Raw genomic sequence first — 18237 nt, 5'->3', positions numbered from 1 at the left:
GGAAAGCTAGCTCCGAAGTGGGAAAGTCCTTACTTGATAGATTCGGAAGCAGGAAAAGGGGCCTACAGGTTAATCACTATGGAAGGTGTTCCTATACCAAGAGCTTGGAATGCTATCCACCTCAAGGCATATTTTTGTTAGTATACCTAACTGGTATATTGGTATCTTTAAGATGAAGGTATGTTTCCTTATCTATTCTTACATTTTATAACTTTATTATCCCTAAACCAAGTTTACTGACTTAAGCATCGGAGGGGTGTTAGCCAGGCTAACACCCACCCCTCATCAAGAGCTTAGTGTTTTGCAGTTATCCTAAGGATACGTTATCTCGACAACAATCAGAGGCTGATCACCTCCCACACGAATATGATATCCCTGATATCTCCTAAGGTTTAAAGGTCTTCACCTTTCCAACGAATGCCAGGGGCGAACGAATATGATATCCCGGATATCTCAAAAGGTTTAAAGGTCTTCACCTTTCTAACGACGCTTGGAGCGCACGATGATTCGGGTATAGTTCGAGACAGGCTAACCAGACCAGTTGACAATCCATCTGTTGTTGGCTATATACCGAATCCTAAAGATAAGTGGCAGACGTGTCACACATATGGTTTATAACACCTTCATGTTATCTAAGGTTTATAACACATTCGTGTTATATAAAGTCTTGGCATAATCACGCCCATACGTTTGGGACCTTGCCCAGTTTTATCTCAAGTTAAGACATTTTCATGTCTCTAAAATAAAGGCCTAGTCGCCAGTAAAAAGGCTTTATCGCCAGTTAATGGGCTTTATCGCCAGAATTATCTAACTTTGTTTCGACAGATCGCTAATTCTAAAAAGGTTACTAAGTTGTCTTTAACTTAGCAAAATCCCATGAGCTTGATACTTAGAAAGATCAACGGCTGGGACATCACATGTAAGCCTATTAGATTTATGAATAATCTCCATGAAGGTACTCTTTAAACTTGGTTTTATCACTCGATTTATACTTCAAGGTATAATCTTTTGGTTTAATTGTAATAATTCACGCAAGACAGAAGGATATGTTATCCTGAAGTTATTTCATACCAATTCCTAATAAGTCTTTTAATTTGTGTTTTCTAAAAACATAAGGGTATTTTATCTTCAAGATATATGATCCTCAAGACATTTCAATATAAGATCTTAACAAATGCCTTTTCTGAAATTATAATTATCAAGATGTTTGAGAAGCATGTTTTTAGGATACGTTATCCTCGAAGTAACTTGTTTCAGAAAACTAAAACGACATTCCAACTAAAATTTACAAGTTACTAAACACAATACTTAAAGCCAAAAGATTATATTATTAATAACCATAAGTGCAGGAAATTAAAAGGCAACACCCGGGTTTCATCTTGAAAAGCCAAGATCCCTCCACCCGAATATTGCCAGATGTTCAAAAGTCAAGATAACATGGGCTTCGTCTTGGAAAGTCAAGATCCCTCCACCCATGTATCCTAATATCCTAGGTATACTATTGTTCAAAAAAGGAAAATAAAAATTGTTCAAACATCCATTACAACCCAACATCAAACCACAAACACGTAAACCTTAAAAAATTGGGCTCAAGCTTTTTCACCGCCATCACTGCCCAATGGCACCTCATCACCAACCGCCTTTGCCGCTCCCTTGATCGCCACTTCCACAGCCTCCTCTGCAGACTTCTCCGTACCACTAGGACCAGCTTCCTCCACCTTCTCCCCACCAAGCTCAGCCAGTATCTTCTCCCAACCAGCTACATCCTAGAAAGGAGTGTCCAGACCAGCATCCTTCGCCTCTTTAGCCATCTTGAGCCGGGATTGGAATACAGAACAGTAGCAGACTTCTTCGCCCCCTCCATAGCATCATAAACCTTTATCAAGCATTCCGCCTCTTGATGAACCAACTCCTTCTTAACCAGAGACAATTCCAGTTTCAGGTCATCTAGCTCTTTAGTCTTCTTATTAAGAAAACTGGTCTTTGTCACCCCCATCTTCATCAGTTCAGAGATGCGAGTGTTGGCTTCATGGAGTTCCAGGCTCATAGTGGCGAACCGGGAGGAAAGATACTCGAGGCCCTGCAAGGATAAAGGATCCTCAATATAAATTATCCTCAAGATATGAGAAATCATGACAAATTAAGAAGATACCTGCTGAGTCTTATTCATGGCATCATGGAAATCAACATCGTGCACGAGAACAGATTCGCTGGCCTCCTGGCTCTTCCGTTTCTTAGAACCCTTCGCTCGGCTGCCTTCTGGACGTGGGATAGAGTTGGATATGGGTTCTTTCTTGATAGCGCTTCGGGAGGATACCATGCTTTCAATATCTTCAAGGGCAAAAGCAGAAGCAGACTTACCTACAAATACACAGGTTAGTATCCCTAATCCTTAAAATGTTTATACTAACATCTTAAATGTTTCTTACCAGACATAACGGAACTTGAGGACGGAGATGGTTCTTGAAAACTTAACTGAAGATAATACGTCCTCTCTTCCTCGTCAATGAGCAAGAAAGAAGCAAGCTTATCCTCGGTTTCTCTGGTGAGAGGAGCGATTTCAAAGAACTTCAGAGCTGCAAAAGACAAAAAACATAACAATCAGCAAAGATCTCAGCATATATCTTCAAGATAATGTATCATACTTTTGGTCACCCAGAGGTATGGAAGGTTTTCGGGATTCGGAAGCGAGTCTCTCCTAACAAAGAAGAATTGTTTCTTCCATTGGTCATTGTTCTGGGTGTTTTTCAAAGCTAGTGGGTTCTGACCAAATCTGATTTTGAGAAGGTATCTTGAGGATTCGTGGCTGCGAAGATCATACACGGATGCTAGCTCAGAAAAAGTGAAATCAAGAGCATGATCGGTAATCAGTCTCTCTAGAACAAGCAGAGTCCTCCAAACCATCGGCATGGTTTGGGCGAAACTAAGGCCCGTTCTAGAAAAGAACTCAGTGGTAAAGGCAGGGAATGGATAGGAAAAGCCGATTTTGAACGGCAAAAAAGGAAAACAAATCCAGGTCTTAGAGACCAAGTCAGATACGACCGCCGGATCAAAGGGTCGGAAAACGGTTCCCGGAGGGAAGCAGCCTCAGGATTGTAAGCTTGCAATATCATTATTATTGAACGTGCATATCTCACTCACGGGATTGGCAAGAAGATTTTGGGACACGAAGTCCTCAATACCAGAATCATGGAGTTTAGGACTCATGATTTCCAGAAGCTAAAGGAGAGAAAGTAAGAAAAAATTACCTGGATGGAAGAACAAGTGACTGAAAATGTTATTTATCCAAGTGATTATAAGGACGGCCTAGGGTTTACTCAAAGGACGGACGGATGACACGTGCATCAGCAGTCCACCACACATTCAAAGACTCAAAATTCAAAATTCAAAAAATTTTACAGCTGTAAACCATATCTACAGCTGTTAAATTTGAGGACAATTGTTAGGGCTCGGATTTTCAGTATCCTCACCAAACGTTATATTGAGAACAACTCCAGGATGCGATATCCTCCAAGGTAACAGGTATCCTAATTACATTATATAACTAAAACGATCTTTGCTACTTTCTATGTTTACCAGGTCAAAGATTGTTATTGTGATCTCCCAAAGACTCGCGCTTTCAGTTAATAAAGCGTGACAAGAAAGGAAACGTGCTGATTGAAGGGCTAACGGCTAATTGGAATGATTCCTTACTTTCCTTAAATATAGAGCATATTGTTAGTTTTATATTGGTATAAATAGAGCTCTATACGGATCATAACACACACACTCTAGCACTCGAGAACTTACTAGTACTCGCTCTCATTGTAATCACGATTCGATTAAGCTCCACCACTTGTAATCACTTTATTATTAATAAATCGGTGGTGATAGTTTTCACCACCTGGGGTTTTTTTCTTGTTATCCCAAGGATAACAGGGTTTTTCCTCGCAACAAATCCTTGTGTTCAAGTACTTTCACGTTCATTTCATACAAGCACCTAGTCCCGATTACTAATTTGGTTACGAAATTACCATTGTCAATTTTTGACCAAAACAATAAAGATCCGAATTATATCCTCGAATCGGTTTAAATATAAATGAATACAAATACGAAAAGTTCGAGATGTTACACACCCCTCTCTGCACCGCCAAGCAAACCCCTAAATCAATTTCACCATGCGAAGCCGATGAGACCAGTTTCGAATCCGGGCTTGGGCCATGAACCTGATTACGCCGTTCACCCTCAGTCTGTTGCCATTTCGGGTAATTATTTTGTACTTTGATATCATTTTTGAATAGTAATCATTAACCTCATATCAATTGTGATAAATATCAATCAATTGGAACCCCTTTTGAATCTACGGTTTATCTGAATTAGGGGTTTAATCAGTGCTTTAATATTTAAGTTTTTTGAACCAGATTATAACAAGCGTATGGTCTAGTCCAACTGGTTAATCTTGTAAGGTAGGGACCCGAACTGCCCCTAGACCCAGGTTCGAGTCCCACCACCCCCACCTTATTATTTTTGTTATTTTTTTTGTTCTCTTGATTATTATTTTCTTTATTTTAACAAGTATTTTAAAAAAAACTTATAATAAATTCTCACTCGTTTAACGAACTGAACCTCGTCAACTTTCAAAATAAGTTATCGGTTTAACGGTTGCTGTACTTGTGTGTGTGTATATATATATGTATGTATGTATGTATGTATGTATGTATAGTTTACATTTTTTTCTTGATTTAAAAACCCAAAATAATTTTAAAAGGTAACTATATTAAAAATAATTTTTACCCGTCTAACAAAACGTTCACCACTAATCTTTCAAACAAGGGTTTGTTTATTATAAGTTACTAAATCTACCTATATCTACCTATATAATAAAAGAATGGGTTTTTCACCAAATCTCTTTAAATTGCCACATAGCATTTTGTAATTTTTCTTAAATTTTATATGTTTCAATAATAATTTTTGAAGACTCGCGGGTCTTCTAAATTAACCCGACTTTAACCATTTTCTTATAATCGGATACTTTATAACTCCTACTGTGAAACACAAATCATTGTTCCTTCAGGCTTAACCCTAGAATTCTAACACCAACCATCGGTCGATTTTGTTAATTCAAATATTAACTACAACTCATCAATCTTCTACCAAGATAATCATCTTCAGTTTAGGTAATCTTCAATCCTAATTCGATACTAATCAGAATTTATATGTAATCCTTAACCCTAGGCATTAGCAATATCCGATCATCATCATAAACCCTAACTTCTATCTTCATCAATGATTAAGGTATTAATCCGAATTCATATGTTATGGTTAATCGTGTTGCGTACTAACCCTAATTTTGAATCACAGGTTCGATCATACAAAAAGTGCAATAGCAATCATCATCTTCAAGTTTAAAGGTATTAGCAATATCCTATTCGACTATACAGATTCAGTTTACATATTCGATTATACCTATTTTTTTACATAACCATTTATGCTCAATTCCGATTTTTTTTTGAACAATCAAGATACTAAGATTTGGTTTTATTGTTGATCACTTGATCCATCAGGGTGAATATTCAAAAAGACTAATGCAATAAGAATTCCTTTAGCTAGATTAATTAATGGAATAATGCTCCTTTAGATTGTTTTTAAAAGTTTCTAAGGGTTTTGGATGATCTTAATAGTATGACAATTCGTTTAATTTGTATTCCTGTAATTGAAATTTGGTTTTTGATTTTCAGGGATAGACGAATGGTGACTGGATTGGCTGCAGCCACAGTGCTTTGAGCTCGGAAGCTTCACAACATCCTCAGGTTTGCATTTAGTTTTAGTTGCCCTTTAGTCCACGATTTAGCGAGTTGTCTTTAAGCTTCACAACATCTTAAACTTTTAAATTTCCACTTCGCTTAAAGCATTCTATTATCTTTAATTTTTTATATATTGAATGTTCATATGGCTTAGAGTTTTGAATGCATTGTATGCAATGATTGAGCAAGTGCGGTCGTGCGGTATCTCCTCACTACTAACTAGCAGGTATCCTTTTTCTTTTTGCTAGAAATAAAGCAAACATGTTTTCCTTAATTTGTTGTTATATTAAGGATTCATAAATCACCGAATGGATTTAACATACTCACATGCCTCAAGTTTGTGTTTAGATTTTGCAAAAAAAAATATATAATAAAATAAAATAATATCTGGATACATACAAAGGTGAATGTACCACTGGTGTATCCGGTTAGATCCATGACAAAGACTCCCAACGGTGTGAGTCTGCCTAATTGCAGCACTATATTTTTAGTTTCAAATTTCAATCCTCAAGTCTTTGACTTTTTTGATGTGTTCTTGATCAAAACATGTATTTTATTTATTTATTTATTTACTTATTTTTGGTCAAAATGTCTTTCATAGTTGCAATTTTTTAGTATAATCGTCTATATGCTTCTCGGAAAAGTTGCTGGTGTACATGGCCTAGGTACAGACCGAACAACATTTAAAGCATAACGCATAAAAATAAAAATCAACTGGAGATTTTGGCTATAAAATATCTTTTGACTTCAAAACTTCATACTACAATAAGATTTTGGCTTTAAACTTCAAAAAAATCATATTATTAATTGCATATCAGGGGTCTATTTCCATTATTAAGATTAATGAATATTATATGCTTACAGTTGTTTTTTTTTTTTTTTAAGTTATAAGTACTAACGAATGTTATTTTATTTGATTTCACCAAATTTTGTTGTTGATCTTTTGTAATTATACTCACTTTGCCTGGCATATGTTAGCCCTCTCAAACATAGTTTTTTACTTAAATGTTATAACAATATATTTTATCAGTTTAAATTCAATATTTCTTTTCTCAGTTAAGGTTTTTTATTTTTACTTTTTTATATCTCTGAATCTAATTGTTAAGCTACTTATAATTGTTAATGTGCAAGATTTATGTAATGTAAGTGTTTAGTTATGCATAATTGTATATTATTTGAGCGAACAACATGTGAGTATTCATGTGAAAACTGTATGATTTTTTCATGCTAATTGGTACTTAGTTTGTTTTATGTTATATGTTTTGGTCAATTTTTTGGTGCTAAAGTTTTGGGCTATGTATCACTTCTTTATAGCATGTCATTTTAGTTAATTCTCATTAACTATAAATTATTTCTATATATCTTTTTCATGTTAAATATGTTACATTACTTGGTACTCAAGTTGCACAAATATAGGTTGGTTCTATCTCCAATGTAAATGGTAATTGGAAGCTTACATCAAATTTTGTTGAAGTGCCAAAACCCTGGAATGCGAGAATGAGTTGGAATTCCAAAAAAAATAGAGTTGTTAAAGTCCTGATTTTTTTATAATTATAATTTATATATTGTTGTATGATTACTTTTGGTAACGATTCTATAATAAAATTAGGTTATTTCTTATTCTAGAAGTTGTACTTTTCTTTATTCCAACAAAAACTATTCATATTATTTTGTATATTTTTTATCAACCCCGTGTATAATACGGGTTCTAACATAGTATAATATATACATATAATATTGGCCTTTATGTAAAAGAAACTTGTAAAAAAGAAAATATATATAAAAAGTGTGTTTTCAGTTCAACCTCATAAAGTTAAAATAAAATATATCTAACGGCCTAACTATCCCAAATTCGGTATAATCCTTAGAATCCCGTAGTGTCGTTTGCCCTTTATTTTGTGTTGAGGTATTTATTCCGAGTGTACTTTTAAATTAGGACAAATTCGTCGGGAATCCTCGCGTGACCAATCGATTCGCTTAAGCCATAAACTCGTTACCATATTCCTCATTTCAAGGTGAGTTTACATAGCCCCTTTTCCATCTTTTATATTTTGTGGGTAGCATGTATACTTTATTCACTTTTACTCAAGTTTTATTACCGCAACTATTCAAAACCCAATTCGATATATGTTTATGTGTGATTATTACATGCTCTATGATTATGCTCATGTGTTTAAATGTTTATTTTATGTTTGATGGTTGATATTTTATTCTCATCTAGTATTACCCAAGTACATTGATTTTGTACCAATAGAAACGGGTCCACATCTATTTAGTTGTGTACATTTTTATAAGAATTGTAATGCTCCCATTTACATATGAATTGTGATTTACTTATCTATGTATAAAACGAAACTTATGTATTCTCACCAACATTCGTGTTGATAAATTCTATTTTTATACATGCTACAGGTTCAAGTATTTGATATAATCAAGATCGAAGATAGATAGTTGGCCTTAGGATATTTATTCAAAATATGTATTTGTTTCGATTATTGTAACTGTGTACTTGTTTTGATGTTAATGAATTGAATAATTATTACCACTTTAATTAGTGTCTTTTGAGCTACTGTCCAATCAATACGTTACTCACCGGCATGTTTCGCCTTTGGTCGGAGAGTGACACTTGCAATATCTCGTTGACTTCCTTAAACAAAGACTAATTGCTTGCAACTTTAACCAGACTAAATTAATGACTAATTCGAATCAAGCATAAACACAATCATCAACAACACATAGAACACAATACTCAAAATTCATTTGTATAGATACAACAAAAATGAATATAATATGTTTTGGGTTTATGGAGGTTTAACTGGCCTGGGTTAGAAGACATCTTTGTGGCAGATTAATTAAATGAAGACTAGAGGCAGACATGGCCTATATTATTTAATTGTGACCCATATTAATTTCTTGGTGAACAAATAGAAAACCCTAATCTTATATCTATATATATTTAATCTTATACTTGTAATTCCTCATTATGAGTGAGGCAGGAAGCGATAAGAAAAGTATCTTGGTTGCAGCCCGTGGACGTAGATCAGCCGACTGAACCACGTAAATCTCGCGTGTTCATCTTCCTCTATATTTTCTCTTGCAGATTATATTGTGTCTGTGTGTGTTTTGCAATACTCGAATCCCTAACAAATATGTTGATTTAAAAAAGATGAGCTAATAGTTACATAGTTCTTGACCTTCGATAGATATGACGTCAATTTTGGATTAGAAGTATGACTACTTTGACTAGAATAGTCAAACTATTGATATCAGGTGGCATTAGTTTCAGAGAACAAGCAGATACCAACAAAAATTCAACCAAGCATAAAAATAGCTTGGAATATTACCATTTCTATCATCAAGTAATTCAGGTTTACCTTTTGGCCCAAATGTGTTAGGAGGGAGGGTGTGACTGTGTGAAGCCCTAAAAGTATGAAACTTCAGTGAACGACAAGGACAGGTCGTCCCGGAGATGGTGAAGGCCCAGAGCTGCACTGATGATTGCAATTTTGCTGAAAGTCTAAACTGTGAAGCCGTGAAATTATGAATCGCAATTGGGATTTGCCGTTTGCAGATCGCGTCTGGGAGGGTGGGCTTTTATATTTCTTTTAAAATTTTAAAGCGTGGCGATGAATGACTAAAAAAATACTTAAAATTGGCAGTAACTGAACAGAACCTGCGACCTTTCATGAAGGGGAAGTTCATGGTTAGCTTTTACCACTACACCAACATTGAACTTGTTACTTAATTTGTTACTGTGGTTTCACATTTATAATTGTTATTGATTCATTAAAAGTCTTATATATCACTTCTACGTAATTTTTTAAAATCAGTGGGTTTACCTGTGAACCCGGTGGGCTTAGTGTGCGCCCACCACTGGATCGCGGTGGTAACCATGCATGGATGGCAATAACAATGGTCGAATAACAAGGGTGGCTTGATATTTCGAGGCCAAAGTTGACAAAAAATCAAGGCTAGTTTTTCAAAAAATCATACTTTCGATTTCTGAAGAAAATTAGTCTTTTGTAGATTTAGCAATCTTGTTGTCACAATCAAAGTTGGATGCTTGGTCCCTAAAGAAAATGGTGGTTTTTGTACATACAAACAAATAGCATGTTATCATTTCCAAAAGCTAGATTAGTTTTTCCAACATCACAACCAAAGAATCTAACTTTGTACATGTTGATTCCTTGGTGTGTATTCCCATAGGAAACAAAATTTCAATATATAAAATACAAAAATAATAAGTAAAAAGAAAAAGAAAAAAAGAGAGGAAAATAAATCGCAAGAAAGGTAGCAGTTCTCCCACCAATTAAAGGTCATGAAAGATGCATCCTTATGCTTCACTTCTTTCATGCCATTTTTAACCTTCTTCTCACATCATATGTTCGTTATGTTTCAACAATGTTGGTCGTCAAATGTTTTATGATTGTAGGGTCACTTTACATAGTCTCTGTGTTAGCCTTTACCTTTATGGCTCGAGTTGATGACTTTGATGACGAGGTTGACTTTGGGGAACATGTTGACTTTGACTTTCTACGTCTTTGCTTTTTCGGTATACTAGGAAGGTCTACTGGTGGTAGATCATTAAGTGTGTCATCCGTTGGCCGTCTTCCCATTGCGTCTCCAAAGTCTACAGGCAAAACCAACACAAAACTAATATTACTATTTTCTGGACCCATACGATACCCAAAAATAAACAACTAATATACTAATATACGTAAAAGTATTTTGAAGTACACAATGTTGTGAATTTAACAATAATCGTCAGCCGCTAGCACAATCATTACATACGGGAAAGCTAGTAGTGGGTTTTTTATGCACGTAAATGTCATGGACATGGGATACTAAAACATCATTTTTTGGCCACAATAAATTAAAAGTTATGCTATCTTATATAAAAAAAAATAACAAGAATTATCCACATTGGCACCTTGACACACTTTGAACTTCACAAGCAAATTTTTTACTTGTTTATGGATAACCACATTTGCACCATTTATTATGTTGAAAATTTTCACAGGTGGGTGTATTTTAAAAGGGGGAAATCCTCAAAATAGCCAATCTATAAAATGAGATTTCAATTTTGTCCTCTAAACTTAATATTTTCAAAAATGGCCCTCTATAACTCATCTTTGACCATGTATTAGAAAATTTTACACGTCTTTGACGACATGTTAGCATAACACGTCGTTAAAGGCGCGTTGGATTTCCTAACACATGGTTAAAGATGCTAACACGTCGTCAAAGACGCGTTAGATTTCCTAACACATGGTTAAAGATGGGTTAGGCCTCCAAACATGTAATCAAAGATATGTTAGCATCAAACGCGGTAGTTAAAGATATGTTAGCTTTTTTGTTTGTTTTTTTAATATTATATTTTTTAAATAACTAGTTTTACTTATATTTGTTTTTCTTTAATAACTTTTAATATATAAAATTTTATATTATTTCGAATATACCGATGAGACATGCTTACTTTTACCTACTGACCGACATAAACTAACTCAAACTCGAGTCGTGCCAAATCAATATCGAAATATTCAATAAAATTTGACCCCGCTCGGTTTTAAATAAAATTTATGTCGGTTCGTAGATAAAGTAAACATTTCTCGTCGGTATATTCGAAATAATATAGCATTTTATATATTATAAGTTATAAAAAAAACAAATATAAGTAAAACTAGTTATAAAAATATATTAAAAAAACAAACAAAAAAGCTAACATATCTTCGACTACGCGTTTGATGCTAACATATCTTTGACTACGTGTTTGGAGGCCTAACTCATCTTTAACCATGTGTTTGGAAATCTAACGCGTCTTTGACGACGTGTTGGCCTCTTTAACCATGTATTAGGAAATCTAACGCGTCTTTGACGACATGTTATGCTAACATGTCGTCAAAGACGCGTTAGATTTCCTAATACATGGTCAAAGATAAGTTAGAGAGGGCCATTTTTGAAAATATTAAGTTTAGAGGATAAAGTTGGAATCCCATTTTGTAGATGAGCTATTTTGAGGATTTTCCCTTTTAAAAAACTTTAGGGAGTTCAAAATACTAAAACTAGGTTGAGGGACCTTTTCATGTGAAATAAGAAAGTATATTCCTTTTTGCATGATATAACCCAATCTGAAAATGTAAAACTCATAAAGCAGTTTGTAATGTCTTTATAGGCTAGATTATGCCAAAATCGTTGAAATACTGTCTTATTTGTCAATTAGGGTGTGTTTGGAATTGTTTATATAAATGAAAAAGTACTTTTTGTTTGAAGGACTTATTTAACTTATGAATATTTTAAAAGAAGTTTTAAAAAATGTTTGGATTAACTTATGTGTTGGAGAAAACTAAAAAGACTAAAAATGACACTCTTTTTAAAAGAAGTGTAATGAGTTTTGAGGGTTATAGGGGTGTAATAGGTAAATCAAACCCATTAAGTTAATAAGTTACATACTTTTAACTTTTCAAAACCTTTTTACTTTGCCTTTTCCATAAGTTAAAATCCATAAGGACTTATGGGTTGCCAAACACCTTATACACCTTATTAACTTTTCAAAAAGTTTATAAGTTATAAGTTGATGAAAATAAGGAATCCCAAACACCCCCTTAATCTATTAGAGCATTCTCATCCAAACCCCCCATATTATGTGAGAGGTGTTTTTATAATTTAGAGAGTGATTCAAGGTGTTGTGAGTGAAGAATTTTTATATTTTAGAAAAGTAGTGATTTTTCTGTATATTTGAAAAGTTACTGTTCATCCCCTATAATTTTTTAATATATTTTGAAAGTGGTTGTGAGTGAAGGAAAGAGAAAAGGTAATGATAAAAGGTATAAAAAGTATTATTTAATTGAAATGGAGAGAGAAAATAAAGTAAATTTTAGTGTAATTTTTGGTTTGGAGATGGGGGGTGGGATGAGAATGCTCTTATAGACATAAAAAAAACAAAAAGAGAAAAGAGCATAACTTTGGGGTCAGACAAAAACATTATTGCTTTCAAGGACATTTTTGGATATATCATGTGTGTGTTCATGTGTTCTAAAAGCAAAAAGGTCTTGTGACATAAAAAGCCAAATCTCTATGAAGCCAAGAATTTAATCAGGTAATCCCCAATTTCCCAAATGGTACAAGTCACCTTTTTTAGTAGTACAAGTCACGTTTCTAATGGTACAAGAAGTTTAAACTATCATGGACAAAATCTATCTTTACTTCAAGAAACTTCTCCAAACCCGTGAAATTAATTTCTTCAACATTGATTACTATTAGTAGTACTTTTGGCTTTTTCATAAAAAAAAAATTGAGCTGGGATATCGTAGGGATATTAGCGGGTATGTTTGTTCTTCAAATTGAAATCAATCACAAAGTACAAACATGGTATCTTCAGTTTTCATAAGAATATCACTAATCCAGATTATTTTACTAAAACTTAATAGCTATAATCAACATAATTTGATGTAATTCTTAGCAGAATAATTCCATAATTACATTCAATAAATGTATTCCTAATTTCTAGTGTATTAAAGAATCAGTTTCCAGTCAATATATACCTTGAGAAGACCATGTGGACAGAGCAGAACCAGAATTACCAATAGAAGTTGCAGCAAAATCAGGGGCTGTCTTGAATTCAGTCATCTGAAAGATTTTACAAAATATACATATATTTTTTAAAATGGGTATCAAAAAAATATATGTATGTACAGACAAGTAAAATGACAAAATTACCCAAGATGGAGCAGTGCCTGATGATCCATCCCAACCAATATGAGCAACATGTTTAACATCAGTTGGGTACCCAATCTCCATCTCTCTTTCCTTGATAACTATTAAATTCATTTCACAATGTGGATGAAGAACAACAAGTCAGCACCCTTATATTGACTTTACAAATAAACACAAAGAAAACAAATTACCAAATATTTGGGAGATGAACTTGAACCCTTTAATAACTCCTTTGATTTTGGTTCCCATTTATATATAAAAAGAATTAAAATTCAAACCCAAATCACAACAAAAAATAACTCCTTTTCCTGCCAAAAAAAAAAAAGTCAACCATTTCATGAAAACCCAATAACAATAAAGATAAGATCATTCACTACCTGCTTTTCACAGTGAATTCAACCAAACATAATTGTTGTTCATTTTTGTTTGGATAAAGTTGGGGAAGAAAAAGAAGAGTGTTTAATTAATAAAAGAAGTGTGAATTGGTTGAAGAATATATTGTAGAAGAAAGGAAGCAAAGATGGAGAACCACAAAGATGATCTCCAACAAGAAGGTGAGGTGTGGTTTTGGAAGACATGGACAGATCATAATATTGGACTATTATTTATATGTAAGAATAATAATATTAATATTAAACATAATTATTAAATATATTAGCATACTTTAGTTTTAGTTGTTTGCAGATCGTTTCTTTTCAAATATATTATTTGGGTTATTCAATTTTCCACTTTTGATTTGAATTATTCGGTATGTGATTTTATTCGTGTATAACTGAAATCCGAAATGAATTGTCTACAAAAAGGTTTATACTGAACTCTAGGTCGGTTTGGTTTTCGGTTATGATGGAATAAACTAAATAATTTTTTTAAATTTCTTTGAAAGTTACCGTTATAATTTATTGAATTGAGTTGGGTATAAATGAGATTAAACTAAATTTGTAGCTGGATTTGCTAAATTAATTACAAAACTTAAATACCGTTATTTGTTATTATATTGGTTTTTTGGTTCATTCAGGCGATTTTGTTTGAACCGCATTTAGATTTTGTAAAACAAATTGATAATTTGGCTCGTTGTTAATCGGTTTCGGTTCGATTAATTAGTCGATTTCAATCTAAATAGCAAACACCCCTAATCTGATTATCATACTGTGATAAAGTTACTGAAAATTGTTACCGTGAAGGAAATTCAAAGGATCGATCTTTCTTTAACATCAAAACGTTAACTGCTTGCAAGCAATAATACAGTATGTTATATCTAAATATCTAAATAAATAAATATGATAATATGATATTACAAGATCCAAAAACTATCAACCAGTTATTTGCATTAGTGATATGTAAGACCTTAGTGAGTTGACCTATTGAGTTGAAGTTGTGTTCAGTGTTGCATTAATGAGGCAATATATAAAAAATAATGATCTTTAGTTGCAAACTTGAGAAACGTTGATGATGAAGGAAAATTCTTGATTGAAGATTGAGGGTGCATTCATTAGCATTTACATCAATCAATATATATTCGTTATATCTATTTCTTTTGAACTTTCATTTACTTGAAATTTGTAATCTAAACAAGAATTTCATATATCCCAAATGAACAACAAATAACATACTCAACTGGTTGAATATATTTGCACTTGCAAGTGTTGATATCTGTTTCTTAAGCTTCAAAGAGAAAATGTATACTACAAGTCTACAACTTACGCGTCAATCATTCATTTACATAGCATGTGACAGGATGCAATGTTGTTTAGGGATCATAACAAGATATACATTGAAAGTTATGGGCACATTGAAAGTTATGATCGCCACGCATATACTCTTATAGCTAGGAATTTAACGGATCTTCTGGCAAAAAAGGTCGTTCTAGCTAGGAACATGATTTTTGCAATTGCAAGAAAGATAAGAGTTTAAAACCCATTGAGTAATAAATGTGAAAGATTTCATGGTGTTATTGATTAATTAATCCATCCTCAATATGTATTAAAGACATGCGATATAAATATGGAAAAGATAAGCAAGTATTGTAACAACTACTGAGATTTGATATGTCATATTAGGAAACTATAACAATAACAAGTAAATATAAAATCGGCTAATATGTCTCACAAGTTGAATAGTTTATCCAATGTGACGCTAATAAATTCATGCAGCAGAAAGACCTTTGGGCAATAAATCAGCAATCTGAAGACTCTAAGCAGCTGCCATGCCTCGGATGAAGTTCATACCAATCTCCAAGATGTTTTTTGTTAAAGCTTAATTAACAGGAATCCCTTTGCTATGAAGTTATGGATCTCATCACACAAATCTTGTGTTGTTTCTTTGAGTAACATATTCTGGGATCATGACTCAAAAAAGAGTAATAAAGAGTGTATAAAAATTATTTGAGGTTAAAAAGTGATTACAAACTACTTTAGTTGGAAAGTTAAAGTTAACTTTTTTTTACAATGGCTTTCTAAATCTACATTTCTTCTTCTTCTTCTTGTTTTTTTTACAGTGACTTGAAAATAAACATATTTATTTGACACCTTGATACCATTAAGTTAAAAAGACCTTGATACCACTTGTGACTTAATTGTAGGAGGCTTGGGTTTTATAGTGGAGACTCAGGTTCGAATTCCACTTGTGTCATATTTATGTGGATATTGGCAATGAAGTATTTGAGTTATGCCTTGTGCAAAGGTTGTCAGTTCGAATCCTGAGCCCACCCGGGTTTTCGTCCCACCGTGAGTTACGCTAAAGAGTTCTGCTCTTGTGGTGCCACAATGACTGTCAAGTGGCAGTCAGCGGTATGGTTTCCCGATGAAACGCCCAAGCCAAACTCGGAAGCCAGCGTGGGCCCGGTTAAGACAACATTGTCTTATCAGAGTGGGTATCAGGGCTCTCCAAATTTAGAGAGTGCGGTAGCTTGAATACAAGAAAGTCGTCGTTAAAAAAAATTCTTCATTATCCCATTTAAGTTTCCATTAATTGCAACTTTGTTACTGAGTTAATTTTAACAATTGTCAGTTTTAACAATTTAAATTGATATAATCAATGGTATTAAAATCTTCTTGTGATTTTAAAAAATACATCTTTTGCTTAATCTTTCATACAAAATGGACAAATCTTAGAAACTGATCATTTCTTTTTCAAGGACACTTCCAAAATATATACTCATTGGCATAATGGAGGCTAACTATTTTTACAATATTCATTCAAGTTCATATGGTATATCGGTTGTGACAACTTAGGTATATAGCAAATATTGTTATGCTCGGTCCACGTAGGAGACACCAAGCCATAAGAAACATTTCAACTCATTAAAATCACCAACACTTTAGAGAAAACCTCGGGGACGATAAGCCACAAAGTTGTTTTCGACACTCTTGGAAAAATCCGCATTGTTGTATTTTGTTCTGCCCCCCTAGAGATATACTTGCCGATAAGGAATGTCTTGGTGATATTATATAACACTGTCTATGTATTATACGATTTTATGGATAATTAATAGCTAGGAAAACTTCCAGAAATATGAATTGTGATATCCCAACTGTCAAATAAAATATATCGACTATGTTTGGAGTATATTTTTTGTAAATGTATGTATGTATATTATTTACTAATCCAGATTCTGAGAGGATCCATTAAAGCTATATATTGATCTTATTCGTATTCATTTGCATATTTGGCGTGCTGAAGTGTCACCCAACTCTGTTTTCCAAAGTTCAAATAAAAATAAAAAAAGGTTTTCAATAATCATTGGCTATTATCCAATAAGTTGTACTCACGACTATTAATCTTATGATTTTCGAAAATGCAACGTATGCATCCATCATGCAACTTGGCCCATTTTTAATTTTATATATTGTTGGGTATCCTGAGGCAAACCAATTCTTTAATAATGCATTTACTTTTATAATTATTTTTTATATAATTATGTATTCATTAACCATTTGTATCAATGTAGTTTAATACAAAGTCTTTAACAGTAATAACTATATTACACGTAAGTTTGTTTTTTTTAATGAAGCGTTAATTTCTTTTTAGAGTTAATGCCATTTTCGTCCAATGTGGTTTGCTACTTTCGCCACTCAGTCCAAAGTTTGAAATTTTAACAGTTTACTCCTTATAGTTTTAAACATTAGCCAATTACGTCCCCTGTCTAACGGCATCCAACTATGCCGTTAGTTTAAGGGTATTTTTGTCTTCCACCTGTTTATCTTTAGTTAATGGTCATTTTCGTCCCTGTCGTTTAATACTTTTTCTACGTCAGTCCAAAGTTTGAAATTTTATCAATTTAATGTTTAATTTAATTCAGTTTCTTTTTTTTTGTTTTACTTTTTTTTTGTCTCTATAATCCCTAAGAGCATAATCCAAGCCCAAAACCACTGAGCATCAACCAAAGCAGGTATACATTTACTCTGTCGACAACAATAATCATATCCCCCTCGTATTTAGTTTCTAGACATTTCTTAAACTCTCCCCCATGGTGGAATTCATTGGTAAAGTGTTCAAGGTAATTTCCTGAAACCGTACCATACTGATAAAAAAACTAAAATCATTTCTTAGGTTAATACATAATAGATAGGGTTTAGAGATTAACATACCATAGGAAACATCTTAGTCGAAATCAACATCAGGAGGTCGAATATCTCGTATTTTTATGTTTGCTCAAGAAATCGATACACTAAATCACATATGTGTTCTTGAATTCTTCAAATCGACAACAACTCTAGGGTTGAATTCGACGAATTCAAGAACA

The 18237-nt window shown here is 33.4% G+C and overlaps 1 protein-coding gene across 1 annotated transcript; it reads right to left on the bottom strand.

Annotated features, from left to right (window-relative positions):
• Nucleotides 1-9871: 9871 nt before the first annotated feature.
• On the bottom strand, nt 9872-13791 carry LOC143587665 (CRIB domain-containing protein RIC10-like). Its single transcript, XM_077068894.1, has 4 exons — nt 13688-13791; nt 13500-13597; nt 13325-13409; nt 9872-10413 (listed from the first exon to the last, which is right to left on the bottom strand). The coding sequence occupies exons 1-4, from the start codon at nt 13743-13745 to the stop codon at nt 10223-10225; spliced, it is 432 nt and encodes a 143-aa protein (XP_076925009.1). The 5' UTR covers nt 13746-13791; the 3' UTR covers nt 9872-10222.
• Between the last annotated feature and the right edge of the window lie 4446 nt (nt 13792-18237).

Source organism: Bidens hawaiensis, unplaced genomic scaffold, assembly GCF_021521415.1.
Source record: "Bidens hawaiensis isolate Kalapana, Puna unplaced genomic scaffold, B.hawaiensis_p1.1 tig00035826_1, whole genome shotgun sequence".
Lineage (NCBI taxonomy): Eukaryota > Viridiplantae > Streptophyta > Magnoliopsida > Asterales > Asteraceae > Bidens > Bidens hawaiensis.
The sequence above is the reverse complement of the archived record's forward strand: the minus strand, read 5'-3'. Positions and strand labels throughout refer to the sequence as shown.

Bases quoted from the DNA above. Each gene is read 5' to 3' on its own strand.
- LOC143587665 (XM_077068894.1), bottom strand. From the start codon at position 13,745: ATGGGAACCAAAATCAAAGGAGTTATTAAAGGGTTCAAGTTCATCTCC. The intron at 13,598-13,687 runs GTAATTTGTTTT...TGAATTTAATAG, and splicing joins GTTCATCTCCCAAATATTTG to TTATCAAGGAAAGAGAGATG. The intron at 10,414-13,324 runs GTATATATTGAC...TTTTGCCTGTAG, and splicing joins GTCCACATGGTCTTCTCAAG to ACTTTGGAGACGCAATGGGA.